This window comes from Ornithodoros turicata, chromosome 8 (assembly GCF_037126465.1).
Source record: "Ornithodoros turicata isolate Travis chromosome 8, ASM3712646v1, whole genome shotgun sequence".
NCBI lineage: Eukaryota > Metazoa > Arthropoda > Arachnida > Ixodida > Argasidae > Ornithodoros > Ornithodoros turicata.
Genome location: NC_088208.1, coordinates 36,603,751 through 36,630,572, shown reverse-complemented (window position 1 = coordinate 36,630,572; position 26,822 = coordinate 36,603,751). Strand labels below are relative to the sequence as shown.

General features: G+C 45.5%; 1 protein-coding gene across 1 annotated transcript; it reads left to right on the top strand.

Moving 5' to 3' along the window:
* Positions 1 to 2,279: 2,279 nt before the first annotated feature.
* Positions 2,280 to 26,563, top strand: LOC135367174 (kinesin heavy chain-like). The gene is made up of 24 exons (XM_064600312.1): positions 2,280 to 2,751; positions 13,104 to 13,191; positions 16,448 to 16,521; positions 16,698 to 16,802; positions 17,344 to 17,392; positions 17,452 to 17,507; positions 17,846 to 17,933; positions 18,011 to 18,135; positions 18,742 to 18,846; positions 19,016 to 19,164; positions 19,288 to 19,436; positions 20,196 to 20,461; positions 20,553 to 20,759; positions 20,840 to 20,989; positions 21,052 to 21,150; positions 21,373 to 21,468; positions 21,617 to 21,734; positions 21,933 to 22,107; positions 22,175 to 22,276; positions 22,951 to 23,197; positions 23,842 to 23,978; positions 24,059 to 24,138; positions 24,765 to 24,872; positions 24,937 to 26,563. The coding sequence occupies exons 1-23, from the start codon at positions 2,596 to 2,598 to the stop codon at positions 24,869 to 24,871; spliced, it is 2,928 nt and encodes a 975-aa protein (XP_064456382.1). The 5' UTR covers positions 2,280 to 2,595; the 3' UTR covers position 24,872; positions 24,937 to 26,563.
* Positions 26,564 to 26,822: the final 259 nt, after the last annotated feature.

Genomic DNA, 26,822 nt, shown 5'->3' with positions numbered 1-26,822 from the left:
CTCTCCCTCCTCCTCTACGTGGACATCTCATCGTGGAATTCGTCTGCTACTGCGATTCGCCGTTCTGCGAACTCAAGAACCCGCACATGATAGCAGCTCACCTGGAACTTGCAGACCTTTAGACAAAAAAGTGCAAAATGCTTTCCAGAAAATCAGTTTTGAGAAAGATTGGGGCCGTTTTGCGTTTCATTTCGAAGTTTTCCCATTTCGTACGCGGGGACGTTCAATCATCACTCGCAGACTACGGTGGTTCGTCATCATAGCCCCGACTCGTGATTGGTAATAATACTAAAGCGCACGTGACAGGAAAAATTACTATATTGATCGATTGATTGATTAATGAAAAATTTATCGTGCGGTAGTTGTATGATAAATGCAATCGACATCGACGTCGCCAGTCGCGCTATCCATTATCCAAATAATCCAATCCAATCCGACTCTGTTGGCGGCTTTTTTGCGAGTTGAGCGTCTAGTTGCGGGTTGTGGCGTTCTTCTCACACGTGCAAGTTCGTTCGACCAAGTACGCCCAACATTTTCACGATAGCACCTGTGAATAATGAGTGCTTACTTACGTAAACGTCTGCTGGAAGCAGAGGAGACTTTGAGTCATGAAATAAGTTCGACGTCTGTGGTAGACGCATGCAAGGAAAACTTAAACCACCTGACTGACGTCGTTGAAGACGCTGGAAGAAACGTACGAACATGTGCACCGTCAGAATGTTCCAGATCAGGGACTATCACCATTGAGGCGGACTACCTAAAGAGAGAAGAATGTGCACTGGAAGAACTACAGGCGGCTGCGACGGTCGAATACTCTGCATCACGGCCTCGTGAAGTCCGCCCGTCTCCTGGAAAGCACTTTCTCGGTATTGCTCCTCTTCAGGGTCGAGACACGGTGTCTAACGGTTCGGCAGTCCAACAAGCTATACAGGAGGTGACCGGCCAGGATGGACTCGAGAGAAAGTTGTGTTTTTTCCAAGAAGTATTCCAAAGTCTGCTCTGGAGCAAGATTTCGCAGAAGCACGGACTTCACACTGCAGCAGAATCTGAGGGGGCTAGCAGCGACGAGATGAAAAGTCTGAAAGAGCAAGTCGAGAAGGTTGGTACAGCGATACACTGCGACATATTAGAAGCTCACTACAGGGAACAGGTTGCTTCTGCGCGGAGTCAGCATAAAGCCCTGATGGCGGTGGTAGATAAATTGGAAGAGCAGAACAGCAGGTTGACGTGTTTGGAAACAATGCAACGAAGGCACCGCGACACAGTTGAGAAGGTACACGGCACCATGACTGACGCTTACGAGGTTCTTAACTCTTCGAAAGGAAAGTACGTCCTTATGTTGTCGCACCTCGAGGAGGCCAAAGGCAAACAAGCAACCAAACCAGTGCCATTCTGTGACTGGAGATGGGAAGACAATGGTGCAGAGTTTGAGGCACACCTGAACCATTTCCAAAAGAACTTGTTAGGCTTTGCAGACGCCGTTGAGGTGGAAGATGCTGACGAGACATCACGCAGGAGGTCGCTCACCAAGGCCTTTCACGACACCAAGAAAGGGGGAAAGGAAGACGTTGAGAGAGCTCTCCCATTCCTTGAGCAGATTAAGGCATTGCAGCAGTTGAGGCAGAAGCGAATAGAGAAATTTAAGAGTAGAGCCTTCGCTTATTTCTACCTTCGACCGGAGGAGTTTGCAAAGAAAGCTGCGCAGTTTTCTGCCAAGTGAAATAAGATCTCGACACAGAGGAGACTATTGCGTGCTACAATGCTCTTGACTCTATTTCTGACACACGTAGCAGAAAAAGTGTGTGTTGTCTTGCTGTGCAGTTTTGTTATTTTTGATTCTTTATATTTTAGTAGATACACGTATTTATGCTGCTTTATGCTTTCTGGTCCTCAATAAAAAAAAGTTAGCAGCACGAAAATGGTTTTCAACTGCGTGATTCCCCATGCAAACTCCACACACACAAGTTTAGTGCACACTGATGATGTATTTTCTCCATATGGGGTGAACCAAGGCAATGGCACCACTGTATGCATTTCTCCACATGCAAGGGTGAAACAAATCTGATACACCACAGCCCCATTCTAGAGACTGAGAAAAATGACAGCTCCGCCCTACAAAGGCAGTACGGCTACAAGGCCGTTCTAGTTCACCATACTGCCAGTACACGCTACTAGAGGGAACTACCGTCCCGTGTCAGAGCAGCAGCACAAAGCAAGTCTGAGGCGTAGAAGCGAACGGATCGGGCAACCCTGAAAGCATGACGTCACTTTCTTGGTTTCCCATCGTACCTCACGGCTGAAAATGGCCGATAGAGGCATTTAGAACATTCGTAGCGTGAAGTAACCATCCCTTTGTTCCTCTGTTTTTTCGTTGATCTCTAGCAACCTGGCTTTTGTCTCGGTGTGAAGACCTTGTCGTTGGATTACCCGCTGTGTATTATCTGTGTAGCGAAGATTGTCGCCATCAATGTGCAGCTGACGTGCATCACCTGTCCCAGTCATGGAGACTGCTGCGTAGGCCTAAAAAAAAATTGAGATCGATCTGCGGTGATTGGTGGTCATGAACCCTTAGTTTAGAATTCAATATTTATAAAGATGAACCAAAACTGCAACGTCCCGGAGGCACCTCCTTCGGAGTGCAACATCAAGGTGGTGTGCCGGTTCCGACCCCTGAACGATGCGGAGGAAAGGGCCGGCAGCAGGTTCATAGTAAAGTTTCCTTCGGGATCCGAAGATTGCACTTCGATTGGGGTAAGCTTACCATGTTTCTAGCGCTCTTTGCTTTCAGACTTTGCGTTGCCTTGGCAGCTGGCGTCAGTACGACACTCCGCTTTACGGGAACAGCGTAGGCGTTGCCCGGCTACTGTCACATCTTTACCCTTCAGATATTATGATCATGCTCCTTGAAAGCAAAGCAGACGACACCACTTGACAGTTTAGCGGTTCTACACATCGTCGAACTGCCCCCACATGAACGGGCCAGGTCGACGCAAACAACTTGACAACGAACGACGATACACAATGCTGCTCACTTTTTTTTTTTTTACCATTGTTAAAACACGGCTACGAATATTTGCTATTACGCGTTTATGTGGTTTGTTTTGCTTTTGCGTATCTTCGACAACCGCAGATCGATTGCGGTACTTTTTGGAGCGTCTGCTCTGATGACGCAAGCGTGCCAAGTATCTGCACTCGCAGCTTATCGTGCTTTTCTTGCGGCATCCTTCCTCTGTTTTATCTTCTGCTTACAGACTCCATTATAATCATTGGTACAATATGTAGATCTAGTTCCAGGGCGTAATCCAGCTGTGGCGAAGTTCTTTTAAGTCATTGTGAAAGTTCGTTCGGAAGGTTCATATCTCGTTCGACTGTTCATTCGTATCGCTGTTCGAGTTGGAGATTTTCCGTGCCCGCTTATCAAACTGTGTAGTCCTCCAAGCCGTGAAAACTCGCAGGAGAAACGTTTGCTGAAATGATAACTAGTGTAAACAAGCTGTTTGTGTTGTTATCTCATCATGAAAACTGCACACAACCAAATCTGAAGGGTGTGCTGCAGTAATCACCTGCACCCTGACTGTTCGGATGCAGCGTTGTCGTCATGACAACTGTATACTGTGCCATTGTCATCCCGGGCAATCAAGCCCCGGAAAAGTCTAGACCTGGTTACAAGTGTGAGCAAGTATGTCCTTCGACGAAAAATGCTTCCGAAAAATATGCAGTGTCCATTGCGTAGAGTCGAGAAATTACTCAAAGGGGAAACCACAGTGTCTCTCGAAACATTTTTCCAGTAATTTCGAGGGCAGGTTTCCGACGTGTGCATATGGGAAAGCAGGGAAAATTGCAGTAGCATATTTTGATTGTGCTGTATCATGCCACTGTGATTATGAACTCTTCAGGAAACGCACACAACACCAACATACCAGAGTCAGGAAATTTTGCAGAGGTTGACGTTCCTCGCTGCTGTTTGCCTTTGGCGGTCTTGTCTTTTGCCCAGGTCTCACAGTGTAGGTTGTGTTGCTGTGCCCAATGCAGATTATCAGACTCAAGTTCATTAAAACATCCATTTGGGCTTGTTGGTGATAAGACTTTCATAACGTAAAAGCGCTAAAAACAGGACGTGTTCGTCCTGTTTCGTTCCGCTTTTACGTAATGAAAATCAGACTCAAGACTATAAATTGGAGGTGGTTCCTGTTTCACCCGGCCTTCTTTTTTCTTTTTTTTTTAAACATGTCGTTCATGTAGCTGTTACGAAAATCAAAGCCCTCGTTTGAAATGCTCAAGCATAGACTGACGACCCCTGGAAAGCTGCACACTCTCTCTCCCGAGCCCTTGCGTTGTTCTAGCCATGTGTGATTGGTCAAAGGTGGTGCGTATGAGCACCTGCTTGTGCGTACGGAAATATTATCCTACATTGCTTAGTAATGCCTGCAGATCTTCCTTCGTTTAATCCCGCACGGAAGCAGGAAATACGCGCGAGAATAAGACGAAGTAGAAAAGAACATATGCGCGACCGCGTACGAACATCAAAGGGCTGAGCAGAGCAGTGGAAGCGGTCGGGTCATTTCACGTGTGGCCCGCAAAGGCAGCGCTTTTTTCTATCCTGTGCCGCCCAGTGTGGGAGTCGTGCAGCCGGTTAAAACTGAGCGAGCGACTCGCCTCACTCTGTCGTCGCGGCATAATCTAGAATAGGCAAATCAGATCACCATGACTGGGGGCATTCACCTGCTGGAAAGAAGCTCACGATCACAACCGACGCAAGATGTCAATGGCTGCGCCTATCCTGGTTCCGATCTCTGTCGTCTGCAATGACAACAGCCGACAGAGGGCACCGTGCCAAGACAAACGTCGACAGTCCTGTTGTATCGCTTTCGTGAAAAATTTTTATTTGCGGCGGGTGGCACCAGGACAGAACGTACACGTGAATTGTCCTTCTCTGGTATTTATTTAAAATAGGATATATGACTCCTATCATCGGAGCCCTCATCTGGAAAATGATCGTAGAAAGAGCCCTTATCCAGGCAGCTTCCTTTCTTTATCGAGGCTTGTCTTGCGCCGTAAGCGGTAGCAGCAGGAGTTCCGCTCAGCTGAGTGCTCATCCATCGGGACGCTTGCCCGATGGGCTTTGTTCTTCTCTGTTTCGTTTTTAGAGCTCGTAATCTTTCTCCTCCCACACTTCCTTGACCGAGCCGGCCACTCACCTTTCCGCTTCTGTCCGCGGCTACTTTGCAGCTGTAGTGGTTGGGGACCACAGTGCCTTTACAGCAACACAATTCTGCCTGAAATCAGCCGTGGATGTAGACTGCCCCCCCCCCCTCCGTTCCCCACATTCGATTTGTCCACGGCTCGTAGCCGCAGTTGCAACGCGGTGCTGGCAAGTAATTGAAAACAAAGATACTTAGATGCATGCCAAGTGCGTGTTGCCCCTGTGCTGCCCACAGGGTTGCCAGGCACGACTTCATTGTTTCCTCTGTCGATATATATATTGTTTTTTATTATTATTGTACCTTGCAGTAAGCGGTGCAACAGCGACTGATGCGAAGAGGGCAGGAAGCCCGCTTTCGTCACTATGTACCATTATGGTGTGTGTAATACGGGTCAGTGACGTAGTACGTCCGGTGCTCGAGAACTCTAGTTTTCCTTGAGAGTGCGGAAATGTCTTTTTTGTGCGCTTTCTTATGTCGTCGAACAAAGAAGTATAGAAAACACAATGTTTGGCGTAACATTTTCCTCCTAGGTTGAGGAAACCTGTACCTTGTGAAGTCATGTTCCCGTTCACAGTCCGCGACCAATGCTGCTGCTGCTCTGCATGTGTCGTCTGCTTCAAGAAATTGTTGCCAGCTGATTTTCACGGCCGCGCTAAACCTCGCAAAGTGCCTCGTTTCTCTCTCTCTCTTTTCACCGGCGATCGAATATGAGGTTGATTACAGCAGATATCTGAAGTGTCGGACGTTCGACAATAGAGAGAAACATGCAAAAGAAGATAAACGCTCTATAAAGCATATTTTCTCGAGCTTGCTCGAGGCTACGTGATCGATGCAGTGCAGTGTTCATCTACGCTGTCCGTAGCAGCACGGTAGTAGCAGCGTTGTTCTCGCGTGTGCACAATGACTGTCAACGGAGAAAGATATATGCGTTTCTTGTTCCTTGTTTCTTTAAAGCTATATGCGTAGGCTGCACACTACGTACGACGGAAGTATTCCTGAATAACAAGTCTGAGAAGCTACGGGGCAGGAGGCTCTTCTGTTGCCTAGGCATGGGCGGGGTTGCTGATGGGTGTCTGTCAGTCTGGTGTGTCCAGGTGTTCCTTGCTTTTTGTTCGTTCATGCCAGATGTAATGGCTCCAGGCTGAATTCACCATTGGAGTAGCTGCTGCATGGACGACGGTTGACCTATGACGTCACCACCACGCATGGCGTATGGTCGGCTCTCTTTAGTATGTGTCAGCAGGTGTGGTAGCTGGTTCGACTCGTCAGCCTTGAGAGAATATATCCTGTGGGTATCTGACTGCTCATACTGAGTTACGAGGTGGTTATCCCCGGGAAGCAGCTGGGGTTAGGAGCAGTGATGGCCAGTAGTTAAAACTACCTGATTGTGGCTAAAAAGTAGTTATGAACTACTTGCAGAAATGTAACGGCAACTACTAGTTAAACTACTATTTCGAGTAGTTAACTACAGTAGTTAGGTTAGTGCAGGCGCCAACTACTTCCAATTTTGCCGCAAGCTTTACGGCACGATTGTGCTTCCAACTTTTACCTTGAGCTACTTGTTTGATGAGAACGGAGGTGCAGAGCAATTGTGCCGTGCATGTGTACCAATTCTTCACTTTTATCGCTGCTTGTGATTCATATTTAGGTGTCCAAGAACACCATAGAATGGGGTTGGTGTTGATGGACAACGTTAAGTTATAGATGTAGTTAAAATACACTGCAGTAGTTGAAGTAGTTTTAACTACCTCCCCTGAAAAAGTAGTTGAACTACTAGTTAAACTACTCCATCGCGAAGTAGTTATAGTAGAAGTAGTTAGTGACCATCACTGGTTGTGAGCGTTGTACAGACGCGCGGACAACTGGGGAGATAGCAATGCGGGTGACAGGCGGAGGAATAGTGTGCGTCCTGGGCTTACTTCAAGAGGAAGTATGTCGACGTTTTTTTTTAAAGGTCCGCCGGAGAATTGCAGGGAAGCACAGCCGGTGGTAGGACGCGAACCCTCTCAGTCTTCAGCGCGACCATAGCGTTGAAATATACATAATGGTTGGTTGCGGAAGACTGGATTCAGGAGCTTGTGTTTACTGCTATTGTATAGCGACAATACAGGAGCTAGGGGCGAAGGAGAAGAGGTCCCCTCAAAAGTGTATCCCACAAAGATTGCTTCGTATATGCTCTTTTATTGGCTCCCGCTTGTTGTCGACACAGTTTTTAATACCGTGTACACGGCGTATTCACTAAGGTGCGGGTAATTGTGCACTAAAAGCTCGAGAAATATGCGTGAAACTGTGAACTAAAATCCCATTGCATATCTTCGTACGGCACCCAATACGCAGAATCTCACGTCCTCGTATTATGACCATTCTGTTCGGGAATCATTCCGTCCCCACGTCAATCCTATGCGTGTCATACTCGTTAAAATGACAGTCCGTTTATAGTACAATTAACGAGACTATTCATACAAATACAGGAAAAAGATGTGCATTCTTCCCTCGAGAATATCACGATCCTGCTCGTGGATTTCGGATGACGCACGTCAAAGCTGATCCAGGAATTCCAGGATGACCCATGATGCTCTTTGTGGCAATGGCCGATATACCTGACAGGGCATTGTCTTTGGTTATCTGGCCGTTATTTGATTCGGCGGATAAGCTAACAACCAGAAGAAGAAAAGGAAGCGAACGCACGCCCGATCCGATAGATGACGCTGAAACAAACAGAAGTAGGTAATCGGCGCCTACATTCCCCTCTTCTGAAAGTTCCAACTGCGTTTTTTTCTTTTTTTCTTCTTCAACTGCTTGCTACATTTCTACAAGAACTCTTCTAACCAGTCCCATAGGCTCGAACCAGAATCGGTTCCGTACAAGACCGTGTCAACGATAAAAAAAATAACACGAAAATTCGCGCTCCAACTGTCTCTGATTAGAGTTACGAGCGAGAAGGTGTAACTCCATGGGACGCACTTTTCAGGGCACCATTTGTCCGGGGACGTTTTCTCCGCGGACCTTTATGCCGGGGACGTTTTCTGCGGTTCCGAGGAGCTAGTACTGCTGTTGCCAAAGCCAATAGCAATTTCATCCTGTTCATTTCATTTCTCTTCGAGGATGAACCAACAGAAGCGACAACTCGTGCAGCTTTCAAAAAGCTTTTTTTTTTTGTGTGTGTGTGTGTGTACACGAATCTCGTGGTTTCCTCTCGGCGAACAAGACGGAAATTGCGCAGTACTCAAAATATCTCCCTTTGTGCGCCATCGACAGACATTGTTAAAAAGACACCTGTTACGCTCGTTTCTTTTGAAAGGCGCTGTCGCTTCCTTCCAGGTTGACTCGCGCATCCCGTCTGTGTCACTCGTATTCGGACTGCAAGTATTATTTCGCACGAACTTGGAGCTCGAGAGTTAGGGGTGGGGTAACGTTGAACCGGGAGGCCAGACGCCCGTTTATAGTACGTTCCCCCCTTGGTGTCTAACATTTGGAGGGTTTCCTTTTCGGGAGCCTCTTTATCTTTTTATTATTTTTTTTTTTTTCAATGGCAGTGAAGCGCCGTTATAAATATACCACGATATCACAAGATGGGAACAGAGCACGTGTGAAGGAACGTGTTATATACAGTGAACCCTCGTTATTATGACCATGGTCGTTCCCGAAAATTTTGGTCATAATGCGGAATTGTCATATTAACCGGGGGGGGGGGGGGGGATTTGTACAGGTTTCACTGCATTGTTCTTCAGGAGTATGGTCGTAAAGCGCGTATGTCACATTATCGGGGGTCATATAAACGAGGGTTCACTGTACTTCCCTGTACTACCGGGTTTTCCTATCCTGCAGTGCGTAAGCTTATGAATCTCTGCAAGTTCCAAACTTAAGAGGGACGAGGGCTATAACGATTGATGGCAAATAATCAGAAGAGCGGAAGTATTACTCGCGATGAATCAGCGACGAATGATCTAAAAAAAAAACTGTGCACGTTGGTCTACGGGAAATTCGAAAGAAAGAAAACAATTCGTAGTTCTATAAAATAAAAACAAACAAGACTCGCAGGTGCTGTGCGATAGATATCTTGTTTTCGTCTCGCTTTATCTCACACGTTATCGCTCATATGTTATGTAGACAGCATTTAGGGCTGGTCTGTGGCACTAATGAAATTTATCCATGTTACTTTTTTCTTGTCTTCTTTCTTTTTTTTTGTCTGTCGGGTGCTTCACGAAATTATGATGCTTATGTATCCGCTCCGTCATCGTTTATCACCTGGATAAGCTGTTAATGACTACGAAGTGGAGAAGCAGAAGAAACGAAATTCATTTTCCTATTACCAGTGTCCAGGAAAAAAAGAAAGAGGAACCGCCTTTCTTTCTTTCTTTCTTTCTTTCTTTTCGTGTCGCTCGAACAGGAAATTGAATTGCTTGTCGTCCACAGAAAGTAGGAAAGAGTTTGTTCCTTCTACATAAGGGGGAGAGAGAGAGTAGCTGAAGGAGAACAACCGTGCTCCCTTTTTTTCCCGTAATGGTAGCGGTGTCGGCGCCCCCGAGGTCAGACGTCGCCTCTTTCGAAGCCCCTGGGCGGGGTCACTAGAGCGCTTCGATCGAACATTATGGAATGCACCGCTGTCACCTCTCATCGATGACACATTTGGTACTTCTCCGTGCTTTTAACCGTCGGCGTAGAAGCTGTCAAGTAGCTTCTTCAAGTAGCTTTGCATGCATGCATCCAAATGATAACAAGACCCATAGCATTGTTTGGCGGGCGACTCCACTCTCAATATATATTATTCATAATTCTACATCGCCATAAGGCATTGCAGCAGGGGGGAAGTCAGTTATCGTAAATGCACAATTAAAAAGAAACTGATAACACGACACATATACAGTCAAACTCCTTTATAGCGAACACATTTTTAACGAAAATACCACTACAGCAAATTTTTTTTGCGGTCCCGCTGGAGCCTATAGGTCCAATAATAGACATCCTTTTTAACGAAAATACCTTTACTGCGAATTTTTTTTGCTGTCCTTTGAGTTTCGTTGTAAAGGAGTTTGACTGTACAACATTATTCAGCATCACTCTTGCACAGTTGTTCATAGAATAAGTCAACACTATAGGCTTCTAAACTATAGAACTAGACAAGCGGTTCCACTGTTTTACCGTCCAACGAAAAAAACAAAATTGAAAAACATCTGCCTCGTATTGTATTCACGTATCTTTTGATCACGATCAATCCTAGTCGACCTGTATGTTGGTGTATTTTGGCGACACTGGTTTCTCTGGTCGTCTGCAGGTGTCGCATACATTATTTATGCCTCACGCGGGACACACTATTCGCACTATTCGTGTTCTAACAGACGTAAAGGAGACAAAGAAAGGACCCGGGCCACTTCTACAGTGTGAGCCGCGTTCTGCAGTGGGAGGCAAGTAATGATCGCCGGGGCTTTCTTTGTGAGGAAGAACGTGACGCGCTATTGCAATGCGGCCAATCCATTCTGTTCGTGCTATTGCTGTGTACGATGTGTCTCGGCGTTGTATTGAAGGCCGCACACGCGAGGGTAGTTACGTGTTCTGTCGGCAGAGGAGTAACCGACCCCTCCCCGGATATCTGCGGGATATGCGGTTCGAAATACACGTATACGTTGTATTTGCGCGCACAAAAAATACTGTAGTATAGCAGCTTATAGTTCTAGGACTATTATGTGAGCAGTTCGATATACTGCGCAGGAATTCTAGAGTTGTGTGTGTATGTATGCGCGACGCATGTGAAATCAGCTCTAGGCTTTACTGCGCTTTATAGAAGATCCGCGTTCTGTTGGTCAGCTGAACCCGAAATTCATTGTTTTCAGCAAGGGGAGCAATAATCACGCAGGAATTACACCTACTCATTTATGTTTTGTCATCGCAGTGAGGGTTACAGTAATTGCACTGCCTTTTAACTGCACACATGTTGTTCGCTTATAGGTACAGTAATGGTTATAACGAAATCGCCTTTTTTCTAATTGTCGCTTTTTGCGAAGTCTCGCGCGGTCCCGACCGAACTGCATCAGTCTGGAAGACGACTGCACTTAGTGACGAGCTGGTAATAGCCAGTACGTGCTTACATCTCTCACTCGTTCCGTGGCATTTCAGCTTTTATCGAATTGTTGCGTATATCGAATTTCTTACCAGTTCTGTATATTTCGCCATACTAACGCTTACGTATGCTCGTTATACTGAGCGCTTTCTGAAATTTCACGTCACTTATATAATTTCATGCTTCGCGTGCCATCGGGATATCTATCTACTCTCTCTCTCTCTCTTTCATTTCATTATATTTTTTATTATAATAGTGCCTCTCTCGTCATCAGCGCCACTGCCGGTGCTTCCGGGCATCACGTCCCACGTAGAATGACGTTATTTTTCTATGCCCCGTAATATTTCCTTTTGCAAACATCGCAGCTTTCGTTCTCACGAGCCGGCCGTTTTCTTCTGCACCGCGGTACGGAAAGGCGTAACGAGTGCGGAGTTGCCATTGGGCATGTAGGCCAGAGCCACGCTTTGTCGCCCGGCTGCGCGCTTTGGGCTGGTATAAAAACGCGCCGCAACACCATTCACCTACTTTCGTCGGACGAAATGGGCCAACCGCATCCCTGAACACGGACGGATGCCAGAGAATTGTCAGACAATACGCAAATGCTGAAGCTTTGCGGGGGTATCTATCATGTGCAACGATCCTGTTTTTCACCAGCCTATAAAGCTTGGGGGCTATTTTGGACATTAAGTCGCCAGGTCTTCTTTCCCTATAACGTGTTTCTTGTGATATTTCAGATATTTCTCGCTGCGAACGCCCCCTTGGAGCTATAAACGGAATTCAGTTGCACCTTGTGTTGTGTCGTCTGCTTTGGCTGTCAGGTTGTCGTCTGCTTTGGTTGTCAGATTGTCGTCTGCTTTGGTTGGAAACTTCCGACACTCCCTTTTTTTTTTTTTAGAGGGGGAGATGACGTAATCGTCAAGCATTTGGCCGATCTTCCTGCCCCTAGCGAGGAACCCTGTGAAGCAATATCTGTGAAGAGAAAGTATTTCGTAAATAAACAGCAATATTTTTCTCCTTTACTAGACGCGCCTTCAGATTGCCGCATGTGTTCCGCGGTCTTGAAAACGCGCCTCCAGCTGTGACGGTTTCGCTGGCGTCGCAATATGTTGCCTTCCAGCGCCAAATCTCCCGCAATGCGTGCTGCAGCTGCCTGCCCGGGGCAAAGATATACAGCTCTTTGCAGCGCATTCTAAAAGAGGGGCATAGGCGCGAAAGAATGAGCTCGACGTCGCCTAGGCCAGGCCTATAGGCGTTGTGAATCGCAGCAGGAAACGCATCAGCCATTTGACGTCCATCAGTGCACTGCGGCGAGCCTCTGGGTCACTGTACCACGACCTAGAAATTTCGTTTCTTAGCATTCAGCCATTTTCGACATTTTTTTTTATGAAGAAATGAAAACACTTCATGATATAGGCTGTTCCTGAGACTAGCGCAAATGTAGGTTGATTCCATGTTGCCCTCCGGAGATGTCAAGATTTCTTTCTTTTTTTGATCCTCTAGAAAAGCGAGGTGCTTCTTCTGACGGCTTGTTCCGTGAGCTGTCACGCCATGTGGGCACGGCCAACGTTTTTGTGGCCCGCAGGGTTATTACCTGGTTCCTTGGTTGTGCGCCTTTGACAGGTGAATGCCGGCAAAGCGGGTGTCCTCTGTGAACACTTGAAAACGCGAAATAAATGGGACAAAAATGGCGGGAAAAAAAGCCACAAACTGCGTTTTATATGTTAATTGCAAACCACCTTAGTTGGCCTTGTGTTTTGACGCCTGCCTGCCAAGGTTCGACTTTCCCTTTGCGAAAGCGTATTGAGTGAAACTTATAAGTGTGCCTTTTCCGCTTCTTTCAGGGCAAGGTGTACATGTACGACAAAGTCTTCAAACCTAATGCTACTCAAGAAAAGGTGTACAATGAAGCTGCAAAGGCTATTGTAAAAGGTTCGTATTTTATCTGTACATCAAGACAACGATTGTGTACACTGTGCATCATCGTGTAATGATCGTTGAGGTTACTTCCAAAAGTATTTAAGATAAAGTAAGCTATGTACAATTCTGCTTACTTTCGATCTGCTCTGCCCTCTACCTACAACAACGTCTTTGAACTAAACAATAATTGTCTGATGGCTCCTTTCCCTCCTTGACGCACGAAGTATTTGTCGTCTGTTTCGGTGAGTCACAGCAGACGACTTTGAACGCAGAAGACAAGTGACGTGGGTGGCTGATCGCGGCTCGTCTCTGCGGCTACGGCCGCTGATAGCAGGGCTGTGATTGGTGGGAATACTAACGACACGCCATGTTGAGTACCGAGCAGGCCTTCTTTAATCCACATGGCGTTGGTATATACTGTAATCCTTCGTCATGAAGATACAGGAAGTTGTACATTAGAAGGGCAGATCAGCCTTTTAACTGACTTGGGCTGTTCCTGCAGTTGTTGTTGGTTGAAAACATCTCTCTCTTGATAATCTTTGCCCCATGGAGTGGAGCGAGCACAAGAGAGTCGTCAAAGAACAATAGTGATGACGCAGCCTTGAAATGTTGAGAACAAAAGCTGGCCTCTGTGTCGTCATAAGTTGCCTCTGTGACCATGGCCCCTAAGTGTAGGTGTTTCTCTGGAAGAACTCAACTGGAGAGGCCAGCTATGTTGAATATACTTTCGTTTCGCAGAAACTGTGCAGCAGGGGGCTCAACGCGTCATCCTCGCGTATACCCATCTCACGCGATAGTCTAGATGTAAAGCAAAGATTCATCGAAAGAAGTGCTGTCGTCTGCAGGTCTTTATGAAGTATACGTAACCTGTCCGGCGGTTGAGTTATCAAGCAGCATGAGCAGAAACACCTTAAAATTGCTCCGACCTTGCACGAGTGAGGAAGCAAAAAAAGAAAGCGGTAGCCATGGGCTTGCAGGCAGACGACTATGTAATGCTTCGCTGGCTTTGAACAATTATAACGCATTCTTTCCGTTCTTTTTTATTTATTTATTTCTCAGTGCGTTCCCTTTTTTTCTGTGTCTGTGCGCTGATTGGTGCTTTGAAGCTTTCATTCTCCCGAGCCAACCTTGGCAGCAGTCGCGAAAATTACGCGGGACTCACGCACCAGGACACGATTTTTTTTTTCTTTCGGCTTTTGCATTGCAGCGGCGATTAGTTGAGGAAGTGTATGACACGAAATATTGGTTACTCAATCTTATTTGAGCACAGTGTCTCGGTCATGATCTGTGTCTCATAGTTGTCGTAGAGCCACGAATTACTATGTACGGCTATATGCAGTGGACCCGCGTTATAACGGAGTGAGCGGAACCTGAAAAATGTTCGATATAGCCGGGAATTCGGTAAAAGTGGAAATGCCACAATAGCATACGAGGGACACGGGAGCCTTACAGACGGTATCTAAGCGGGCAATCAAACCTTGGTGGTGAGCACCTTGGCAGCTATGTGGAAAGAGAAGAGAGTGAGAGAAAAAAAAAACAATGCGGAAACCACGTTTGCCGTTCGGGGTCTTCCGCCAGCTCCTCCTTCGCACTAAGCGGAATTTGCTATTAGGTCAGTTCGAATAACCGCGTTCGAGACGAACGCATTTTCGTCGCGACAGCGATAATTCGAAAAAAAAAAAAAAGAGAGTCTTCGTTATGACAGGGACCTGCTGCATATGTTTGAAAAATTCGTCAACTTCTTCCCCGAAACGCGACGAAATTTTCCTCCCTTTGTGGCGTAAATTTCCCACCCGTCTGCTATCCAAGGTCCCGCGTGACGGCTGGACCGCGCCCCGTGTGCCGCTGTATCGTTGCGTGTCTGTAGCAACCGAGGACCAATCGATGCGCTCGGTCGGGCGCCGGACGGGCGCCGTCAGCGGCTGTTCTTCTACCACGCTGGGCGGCTGTTGTCGTCGTCGTCGACGCTGGGCTCTTTCTGGACGTAGGTAGCTAACGCCGGCCGGTAGGGCACGGCTGGGGTCGTTGCACGAAGGTTACGGCCACTTTCGATCTGTTCACGTGAGGGAGGGGACATATATTTCCCGGAAAAAGTACATCGCACTTTCACCACTTTTCTCGAATGATCGTAGCGTCGCTGGGGCTGCACTCTCTCTCTCTCTCTCTCTCTTTCCGAGTCTCTTTTGAATAATGCATACTATCTACGATCAAAAGGTGCGTTCAACTTTAGAAGTGGGGGTGTACGCAGCGGTTTATCGGGAATCGCAAGCACGTGGGGGTGATTATTACAGTCGCATTAAAGTTTTAACGCATGTATGTGGAAGCATACGAACCCCCTCACCCCCCCCCCCCCACCCCCAACCTGCTGTTGCTTCGCGGCGCTAACACTGAATAAAAAGCTGGAACAACAAACACCCCTCCCACCCTACCCCTAGGGGTGTACACAGGAAAAAGGGGAGGGGTGTCACCTAACATTCTTTTTCGGGGGTCCAAAAGGCAGGGTTTGGATAAATAACAAGGATGTGTGATGTGCAAAAGATTTTGCGATCAGGAAAGACAAATTTTGTCAACACGATGGTGACGTCATGATGTGTGCGGCACGAACTGCATGATGACGGAAAAATGACCAGCAGGGATGCTGTAGAGCAATACAACATCTTCCATTGTCAAGGCGACACCATTGAAATTGGTAAAACCCTTAGCACTGAGGGCTTGTGCTGGATACAACGGATTATTTAACAAGCCCAAATTTTTCAACACAATTTGGGTATTCTGGTTCAGTTTGGGCATTATTGACTGTCAGTACTGACTGAAGTCATGTACGGACTTCTACTTTTATGAGACTATTCCATCTGTGGGCTGTGTAATCTGTTACCTTGAAAAATTAAAACAGCATCATATGCGTTAGGAACGACCAGCAACAGATTCATTGGAATTGAGTTGTTGACCAGATGCGCAAATAAGGAATTGTTTTAATTTGTACATATTTCATTGGTTCAGCTTTGTGGGTTAAAAAAATAAAGGTGGGGTGTACAAAATAAATACAAATATAAATTGTGCCACACTAATAAGCTAGACGTACTTTCCAAACAAAAGATACCTATTATTCTGACTTCTGCCTATTTGGAAGACATGCCAAACACAACCTGCTTGAAGCGCTACAGTATGTTGTGAGGGCTTACCAAGTAGGGGTTGGCTAGTCATAGGTCAAGTGTACTCAGCAGCCTACTATTACTTGCTTTGTTCAACCGTGCCATTCTTTTGACAGATGTGCTTATGGGCTACAATGGAACCATATTTGCCTATGGTCAAACGTCTAGTGGGAAGACCCACACAATGGAGGTATGCTGTTCCATTCTTGACCTCTGTGTCAGTAATGACAAGTATGTTTGTTGGTATTATCCTCATCTTTGCATCTGGCAGCCAAGAGTACAATCCCATACTTATGCATACTTTATTTTGTGTGTGCGTAGTAATGTGCGTGTGGCGTTAATACAAAATGTGCATCTTTTGTGTAGGGTGTTCTTGGAGATTCCATCCACCAGGGCATCATACCCAGGATCATCAATGACATCTTTAATCACATTTATTCAATGGATGAAAACATTGAGTTCCATATAAAGGTAACGTTGAAAGTGCCTCAGATTCGAAAGAACTCATTATTTTGCAATTTTGCAACAGTATACAATAATGCAATTGTCCGCATTCAATTACATACAATTACGTACAATTGTACAGATTCGTACGTCCGACGGATATCTTGGGGATGTCCTTCGGACGTACAAATTCGTTAGGACATTATTCGTACATCCAGAGGACATTCAGTGTTGTTGGGGTAAGCGTGATACTGAGCGTGAGGTATTTATCCTGTTGCGTGAAAACGTACCTTCATGCTGTCAAATGCATTGACAATGGCACATGATGGGGTTGTATGTTTGCCATGTTTGTTGAGCTCAATGTGCAACTTGTAGTGCATTGACTAGGAAATAGTAGGAACACGAAGATAACCGATATATGTTGAACATTGTCGTGACGTGCGGCATGTCCTTGAATGTCATGTCCTTTGTTTATCGGATGTGGTTGGCAGGCAGCTATGATACCATGGTTGTTAGCTTTTGTTTGGGTGGTGGAGCTTTTTTAATGACTAGAGGTGACCGATTTCAGGTGTCTTACTTCGAAATATACCTGGACAAAATCCGTGATCTACTAGATGGTAAGCACTTGTCACAGTTGTCTAGTTCATTCAATAAGTGATTTTGTCTTTCATTTCAGTAACAAAAACTAACCTGTCAGTTCACGAAGACAAAAATAGAGTTCCTTACGTCAAGGTAAGGCCATTAGTTTTACCTTCAGCGTGTTCACGCATGCCGTTTCGACACAGCAGCTGGGTAAAACGTGGGAGTGCGGGCACTCCGTAACGGCAAACCTGAGCGGGGCAAAAACACATAGACAACACAACACAGCAGCTCAGACCAGCAAAATGTTTAATTTTCACTGAGGCTGAAAACTATATACAAAGCATGTACAAAGTATATACAAAGTATATACAAAGTTTATACAAAGTAAATACAACAAACAAAGTATATACAAAGTGTATGCACTGTCTTTGCACAAATTGCAGAAATTGTACTGTATGGAAGCTACATGCCAAATGTTTGAATTTCAGGGGGCAACAGAGAGGTTCGTGACTAGCCCTGAGGAAGTCATGGAAGTTATTGACGAGGGGAAGGCAAATAGACACATTGCAGTCACCAGTGAGTTTGGCGCGTCTTTGATCGTACCTCGACTGTTTGGTGGGACCGCCCGTTGACGATGCAATAAACGTTTGCAGATATGAACGAGCACAGCTCTAGGAGTCACAGCGTCTTCTTAATCAATGTGAAGCAGGAAAACCTCGACGACCAGAAGAAGCTCAGTGGAAAGCTGTACCTTGTAGACTTGGCTGGCAGCGAAAAAGTGAGCTTCTCGTGTAGAGTCTCGTGCAAGCTCGTAGCTCGCCATGGCTAAAGCCCCTAGCTTTCCGCGGTGGAAAATCGGGCTTTACTAATCCGCGGGATTCTGCAGGCAATAGAGAACAATCAAAATACGAAGTTTCAGCAGTCTCCCAGTATCACACCAATCCAAGGAGTATATAATGAATCTCAATTTACCGTGAGAGGTACATACACAGGATGTGCGCAGATAAACCAAAGTGGGATTTGGACACGCAACTTGTTGTCTATAGAACTGACGAACTTCTGGCGGCTCACAATGACGGATTTATAAGTGCGAAAGCCACAGAAAACTAGCCCCTAATTTGATGTAAACTGACACTTCAGGAAGTGTGACATGAAGCTAACTTGCAGAATGGTGACACCAAGCGGAGGATTGCCCATAATTCTGTAATATACCGAATATTCCGCAAAGAAATGAACGATTCTGCGGGAAGCTATATGTTCCGCGAAATTTCACGGAATGGTTGATTCGCGGAAATCTAGGGGCTCTAGCTGTGACCACTGCTTCAAGGAAGACATTTCTTCGCCATATTTATTTGTACATTTGAGCACTCCCCATGTATTATAGGTGAGCAAAACAGGTGCCGAAGGGATGGTTCTAGATGAAGCAAAAAATATCAACAAGTCGCTGTCGGCGCTTGGCAATGTGATAGCTGCCCTGGCTGATGGAAATGTAAGTTTCTCTTTTCTCGCGTGCAGCATTTCTGCAAAAACGACTTTTCCCGTGAGGGATGTGCGCAAATATTAATCTTTGGAATGACATCTCTGCTTAGTTGACATCATATTCTCAGTTGAGGATAGAGTGTTGTAACGAATACCTGCGCTATCTACTCCCTTCGCAGAAGTCTCATATTCCGTACCGAGACAGCAAGTTGACGAGGATCTTGCAGGAAAGTTTGGGAGGAAATTCTCGAACAACCATCATAATCTGCTGTTCCCCAGCCTCCTTTAATGAATGCGAAACAAAGTCTACCTTGGAATTCGGAAAGAGGTAGGTGTGCTCCTCGTCACGAGCGGTTGCTTCAATATGCCAGGTCCAAGTCAGTTTTTTTTTTTTTCTTATTATTCTTCTTCTTCTTGTTATTATTATTATTAATATATTTATTTTCCACAGGGCAAAGACTATCAAGAATGTTGTGATAGTGAACGAAGAACTGACTGCTGAGGAATGGAAGCGGCGATTCGACAAGGAGAAAGAAAAGGTTACAAAGCTCAAGGGACAGCTCACAAAGGCTGAGTTTGAACTGGCACGCTGGAGAAATGGTACGTCCAAATACTATAAATAATATAAATATGCAGTAATGGAAGTATATTGCACCATGGGAACAATCCGGGGTAGTTGGGACCAACTCATGATTTGATGCACTGCAGGAAGAAGACAAGGACTGCGGTCCTTGTCCTTGTCCTTGTCCTCATCCTCATCCTCGTGCTACAGTGTGTCAAATCATGAGTTGGTACAAACTCTGCAGTAGCCCTATTCACTTCATTCGAAGTCCTTGTCTTCTTGCTGCAGTGCATCAAATCATGTAAATGAAGTGTTCAATAATACAAACCAAAATTTAGACATTCAGAACATGCTGCTTTACCCTGAATATTTGATATCTTACGGAATTATGCGAGGATTTCAATGTAACTGCGACATTTTCACAAGATAAACCCGATGAGCAAGTAACCGACCAATCGCGACTGCTGTGCCATACACCACTGACAGTGCTGAAACTTGCTCGGCCGAATGTGCCGCGACAAAACAAAACTTAACGACAGCAGCGCCCGGAGAGAGATTGACAGAGCCGAGTTTAGTTTTTCTTTGCGCAATGAAAAGTTACGAAATCCTGGAAAAGCGTCCGGGATAAGTCAGAATGCAATCTTTTGAGAGTGCTGCACATTTTTTTTTTTTTTTTTTTTTTTTCGCTTATTTTCTCTTACCCACGGAATTCTGCGGATTTGTAAACCCCACTGTAAATTTTTTATCGGAGAAAGCTAGGGGGCTAATGTTTATACGTGGACTGCTTTTCCCTGCAGGGGAGTCTGTGCCGACAGATGAACAGCTGAAGGAGCTTGAGAGCAGCACCATGAGCCTCTCCGAGACACCCTCGGCAGCCTCATCGGTTGCAAACCTGGCGGCTGTCGCTGCGCAGAATGCGGCCGCCGCTGGCGCCGGAGCAGACCCGCTGCTCGCGGAGGAACGCACGCGGCTGTACGCCCAATTGGACGAGAAGGACGACGAAATCGACCGGCAAAGTCAGCTCATCGAGAAGATCAAAGAACAAATGGAAGAGCAGGAAGAGGTGAGAGCTGTCACGTGCGTGCACCATGATGGAGATGATGAGATACCATGTTGAAGAGTATTTCTACAAAGTTTGGTGCTTCCCTTTCCAGCTGATATCGTCCACGCGCCGCGATTACGAATCGCTTCAGCAGGAGATGTCGAGGATCCAGCAGGAGAATGAATCTGCTAAGGAAGAAGTGAAGGAAGTGCTGCAAGCCCTCGAAGAACTGGCAGTCAACTATGACCAGAAGTCTCAGGAAGTGGACAGCAAGAACCGAGAGTATGAGAACCTGAGCGAGGAGCTCAACCAAAAACTGGTGAGCTCTTTTTCGATCCGAGAAAGACTGCAGGTTTTTTTACGAGGAGTAAAAATACCATATACCCTTGCCTGTTGCAGTGTCAGCTGAACACTGCTCAGAACGAGCTCCAGCAGATGCGAGACCACAGCGTCCACCAGAAGAAGCGCACGACGGAAATGCTGACGAGTCTCCTCAAAGACCTCGGAGAAATCGGAGTTGTGCTTGGCGGAAACAACGCCGACATCAAGGTAGGCATGTCTAAAAGGCAGTGTCCGATTGCACAGCGTGCTGATGTTGCATGATTGCGCAGCAACCTTCCACGGATGTCAATGGCAAGATAGAAGAGGAGTTTACGGTCGCGCGTCTTTACATCAGTAAGATGAAATCTGAAGTAAAGGCGCTGGCACAGGTAAGGATATATATACGTCGTTGTCATGCTAATATTGTATTCAAAGTCCTCAGACAGTAGGAATAGTCTTCCTTGTACATTCACGGTAGATACTTGATGAACGGTGCATTGTTATCAACACAATTACGGCCAATATTTTCTGTTCTTTGTGCATGTGAATATTGCGAGAGTGCAGAGATGTTCTGTACGCCTCACTCTGTTAATCTCACTTTATCCCTGTAGAGATGCCACCAGCTTGAGACGTTCCAGTCCGAATGCAACAAGAAGATCGGCTCAAATGAAAAGGACCTGGCAGAATGCAGACTGCTCATCAGTCAGGTGAGTGCTTCCACATGTGCCCTGCGACGTGCAGTGGTGGTTGAGTAACGAGCACGAACCTTATCACCATTTCACGCTACGTTTTTTTGTAGTTTTATCCATATCATTGACCGCAAGATATCTTTCTTTTTTTTTCCATACGATGCAGTATGAAGCCAAAATGAAGTCCCTTCAGGAGTCCATGAAGGACATAGAGAATAAGAAACGTTCTCTCGAAGAAGCTGTTGACTCTCTCAACGAAGACTGTTCCAAGTTGAAAGCAGCTGGTACGTTCCTGTGATGCGTCTGGCAATATTTTCTGGTACAAGTTGGATGGGGGGGAAAACGCTACTATTGCAATAGAATTGCAAAATTGGTGCAAACAGCTATTGAAATTTGCACAAAGGAAACTTTTGTGAGCTCCTCGAAGATTTAGCTGACTCATGCTTGCAACATGACATGAACTGTATATTTGACCTGTGCAGAGGAGATGCACATCATGGCGTCCAAAGAAAAGGAGAAGGAGAAAGATTCTGCCGAGAAAATGCGAGAGGCCCTGGAGCAGCAGATTGAGAAGCACCGCGATGCCCACCAGAAGCAGCTGTCCTCCCTGCGCGATGAAATTGCCGACAAGATGAACCACATTGACCAACTCAAAGAGTGAGTGCTGCAATATGACTCCTGCATCATCGCGCATCGTGACTCACTTCTCGCTTGCTGTTTGCAGTGCAAACCAAAAGCTGTCCCTGGCTCAGGATCGACTGCAGCAGGAGTACGAAAAGTTGAAGCAGGAAGAGCAAGAAAAGAGCCAGAAGCTGCAGGAGCTACAGTGAGTGTTTGTTGTTTCAGCTCTTCCATACTGATGAAATCGGGCGTGTATCTGGGGGAGGTCCGGAATGTCTTGTTCCTCTCCTCAGTTTCTGTCAGTGCCGAGTGATTCCATTGATTGCTGCAGCTGTACTCTATTGCCATCATCCCTTCAGCAAGTAACTTATGCTTAGGGCCCTGTGTTTTCAGGTTTTATGTTTCATCAAAATTGGTGGGTAGAAATTTTGTTTTATTTCAGGAGCTCTAAAACAGGGTAAAATCAGGCGATATCGAGTTGAAACGCAGATTTCTGGGTGGAAAAGATAAAAAAAAGAGTGCTTTTCGCATTTTCGATGAACGCATGATGCCCACCTTCAACGATTCACACAGTGGTAGCTGAATTGGCACTTTGCCAAGTTTTTTTTTTTTTTTTAGCCTACTTGGCAGTAAATATGGGTTTTAACCCCGAAACACACGGCCCTACTCATGCTGCAGATAATATGATGTAGATGCAGGCAGGTTCGTGGACAGACTCTTGAGAAAGCCTGAGCCGATGGGCGACACAAAAGAACAAGCACAACACGGCGGCTCAAGAGCTGTGTTGCCCGTCGCTCAGGTTTTCTCAGTGACGGAACTTGTGCTGCCCGAGACACGTTTCGGGGTGCATTGCTTGACACGGAAGCGTCGACATTCCAGGTTCCTGAACGCGCGCCGTGAACAGGCTCGGCAAGACCTGAAGGGCCTGGAGGAGACGGTGGCTAAGGAGCTGCAGACCCTGCACAACCTGCGTAAGCTCTTCGTGCAGGACCTGCAGAGCCGCGTCAAGAAGTCTGCGGTGGGAGAGGACAACGAGGAAGCCTCCTCGGGGGGCAGCTTGGCCCAGAAGCAGAAGATTGCTTTCCTGGAGAACAACCTTGACCAACTGACCAAGGTTCACAAACAGGTGGGTTTAAAGTTATGAAATTTATAAAAAATCAACAAAATAAAAGTAAAATTGACAATGAAAAGAGGTATTTAACATATTACAAAGTTGATGTATGCTAAAAGTATGCTAAAAGGGAAAATATGGAACAAATATAAATATATTGAATTAATTTTTTCAATTAAGAGAGATAATTTTTCTCAAAAATTTAAGCTAAAATTTTTCGTATTATTGCTGGCTGTTCATTCATAAAGAAAGGTACTTGCAATGCTACGGAAAAGATACACTTATTTAATTGAAATGAAAAAGAAAATCTGCTTCCTCTATGTAGAAATTATTTTTATCAATTTTATTAGAAAATTGACAATAATAATAAATATTACATAAATTTGGATAAAAACATTTGTCCAAAATATTTAATGCATTCGAACTAAGAAAGAGTTCACTTTGAGAACGTTCAAATATAAACGAACGTTCTTACTTTCGCTTTAGAAAGGGTAAAACAAAATAAAGATACTAGATATAAACGTGCCTAAGCATTTACCGGATTAAAATTTATATCAACATTATATCGATAGCAATGACTTTGTTATTCAAAAAACATTAAAACATTCAAGAGGAGGGCATACTACTATGAACATGTATCAATGTTTGTTGCTTTGCAGTTGGTTCGTGACAACGCTGACTTGCGCTGCGAACTGCCTAAGCTGGAAAAACGCTTGAGAGCAACCATGGAGCGTGTGAAAGCTCTAGAGACTGCTCTGAAAGAAGCGAAAGAAAGTGCTATGCGCGATAGAAAGCGGTAAGTAGTTGTTACCACTTGTGAGCGTGTGCACACAGTACGTTGCAACGTTCTACAACCGGTACGACGCCTTGCTTCAGGTACCAGTATGAGGTGGATCGTATCAAGGAAGCTGTCAGACAGAAGAACCTTGCAAGAAGGGGACACATGGCAATGATCGGTAAGAACTGCTTATATCATGGAAGAGTATATCTCTCTATGAGTACTAGAGCTACTGATATTTTGAACAGAGGCTCTTATTCTTCTGTTCAGTGTTCCTTAGCATAGAGCCTTTCCCACATTGCCTTGAAATTGTTGAACAATGTGATATCCCTTGGCTTGTCGGGGCAACGGAAAGGCAGGATGCCCCAAAACAGATGATGTTGGATCAATGTTGTGGCTGTCTGGCAACAATTCACGAGACAGTTTCTGTGGTACATGTAAAATATACTGGAGTATGAGAAGAACACTAATGGACAATTAACATAGTGAACTCCTTCATGTTCATTAGCTTTACTGCCTCTGTGTAACTGCTCCCTGCAAACCTCTGAACTGTGTATGTGCACGTCAAACCTGTTTGGAACCTAGTTCAAACCTAAAGGTTCACTTCTTTCGGCTTAGTTTGTAATCGAGCATTGACTGGTTAGTAGTCTCATTCGTAAGAATAACAAGCTCGTTTCACTCTAATTTAATTTTGTTTCTGTTCTGTTTTGTTTGTTGTACTGCCATGTTTGCTTTGCACGTGTCACTGTACGGAGACGCACGCGCAATCTTCACGAACTCACACGTTTTTACACTTGTGTGCAGCTAAGCCCATCCGCGCCGGTCAGCCGCACGCGCCTGCCGGCACTGCAATCCGCGGAGGAGGCGGAGTGGCATACCACGCTCCCAGTGCTGCCATGGAGAAGGCATAAGGTAAACATCGTGTCACTGTTCTCCCAGCTGTCTTCATCGCGTAACAAAGCGTTGTAACTTACAGCTGCCGACCGCAACATTGGAACGTTCCGGACGACGCAATGCCAACGTCGCAGGCCATCACCCACATGTACATGATTTCCGACAGACGATTTTATTCTCTGCGTACTACCTTAGCAGCACAGCAGCTTCCGAAGACGGCAAAAAGTGCTTTGTTAGAATCAGGCAGACCTTTGAACTTTTGGCCCGACTCCAACCCCCCCCCCATCCCTTAGTGTACGACTCGTTCTGATATTTGGTGAACTCTCTGATCTTGCATTTTTTTCCTTATCCTCGTTACGATTTATTTATGTTATACAATGAACAAGCAAACCAATGTCTGTTTTTACGTCGAGAAAGCCTCTCTTTTTACACGAGCGAAGCCTAATTGTCTGCGTGCTGTCAGGGAGCACCAGTGAGGTATGTTTAGTTCCTATCTTAGCGTTCTGCTTGTGCACAGAGATGTGAAGAGAGAGAGACGCATCTTGGACACACATGTACGTGCGTACACACACACATGCCTCACATGTAGCGTGCTGCATTGCCCCCCTCTCGAGGCAATATTATGTTCATACGAGCTGCTTTTTCGAGTGCCGCTGATTGCAAATACAACTTGTAACCGTGGAACACCTGCGTAACATTTTTTTCGTGGCTGTCTACACGCCAAATTGCCCGGGAAAAGGAATCTTTATTTTTTAGCTGAGATGGTAACAGTGTGCTACAGGCTTGTTGCATTGGTATCCTCCTTGTTTCTTCTGTTTTTTTTGTTTTTCTCGTAACAGTTTTTCCAGGGCCTGCCTGCCTACTGTTGCGGTCAAAGACTATCTGCGGCTCGGCAGATGATACCCAACATGTGGCACTTTGCAGTGGCCGTTTTTTTTTTTTTTTGCCGACTTTTGACTGTAAACTTGTTTTCGGACACACTTGTAAATATATTCCCGCATAGTTCTTTTTAGCATTTCTTATTGCTGTTTGTATACTTGAATGGCACTTTGGTTGTCCGAACCAAAAGGTGCGGCCCAGCTCTGGTCAGGTCTGTACCAGTCAATGAACGCAGGACTTACTTTGGGATCCATTTTTTAATGACCTGCAAGAATGTATTGGAGGTTTGCGTGCCTTTTTAACATTGCTTTGTCTGTAGCGGTAAGGGTGTGCACGAGCAGGCTGTTGTGTGATACATATATATCCTAGGGTCACCTAGCAGAGGTTTGGACCAAGAAAAAGAAAAAAAATACGAACTACCGCCACTACAGTCTTCTGCTTGGTTTCCCTCTGCTGTAAATTGTGTTTTGCGAGAGTTGAAAGTATAGCTAATCGAGTGAGTAATTGCGGATTATTTATGGATAGGTTTGTGCTCTTTGGAAGCAGTGCAATCTTTTTATATAGTCTGTGCGGTGCACTGTATGATAACTGCAGGAGAGAATATTTCCCCTGCTGTGTACCCGCAGCATGCACGTGTCACCTGCAGGTAAAAAAGTTCAGCCATAGTTACGAGCTCGTATGCAAATGTGGGGCAGCATAGTTTGTGCAACGATATGATGAAAAAGTGCAGCTAAAGCATTGGAGCAATTTGTGATGGGAATGGTAATTTAGTGTTAATTTATAATGTATTGTAACACCTGTGGCTTAATAAATCTCCTATTTGGTGGTTCTGTCGGCATCGTACAGCAGTTTGTGTAAGGCTCTGGTATAACACCATTCTTGTTTCGTGTACATGAAGGAAAATGGCAGAGTGCAAAACAAGATGCCTGCTAATCAGAAACTGTATGTTAATTTACTGTATGTTAATTTTAGTTCACTTAAGTCAGCTTTATTTCACAAATTTATCCAAATGGTATGGTGAAGGATTGTAATTTGGGCACAGCAGTACCCGAATTATTACAGTAAATTGTTTTCATTTCAGTCTCCGTT

Excerpts from the sequence above, each read along its gene's own strand:
- LOC135367174 (XM_064600312.1), top strand. The coding sequence starts at position 2,596 with ATGAACCAAAACTGCAACGTCCCGGAGGCACCTCCTTCGGAGTGCAAC. Across the intron at positions 20,462-20,552 it reads AAATGGAAGAGCAGGAAGAG|CTGATATCGTCCACGCGCCG; the intron begins GTGAGAGCTGTC and ends TTCCCTTTCCAG. Across the intron at positions 20,990-21,051 it reads GAAACAACGCCGACATCAAG|CAACCTTCCACGGATGTCAA; the intron begins GTAGGCATGTCT and ends ATGATTGCGCAG.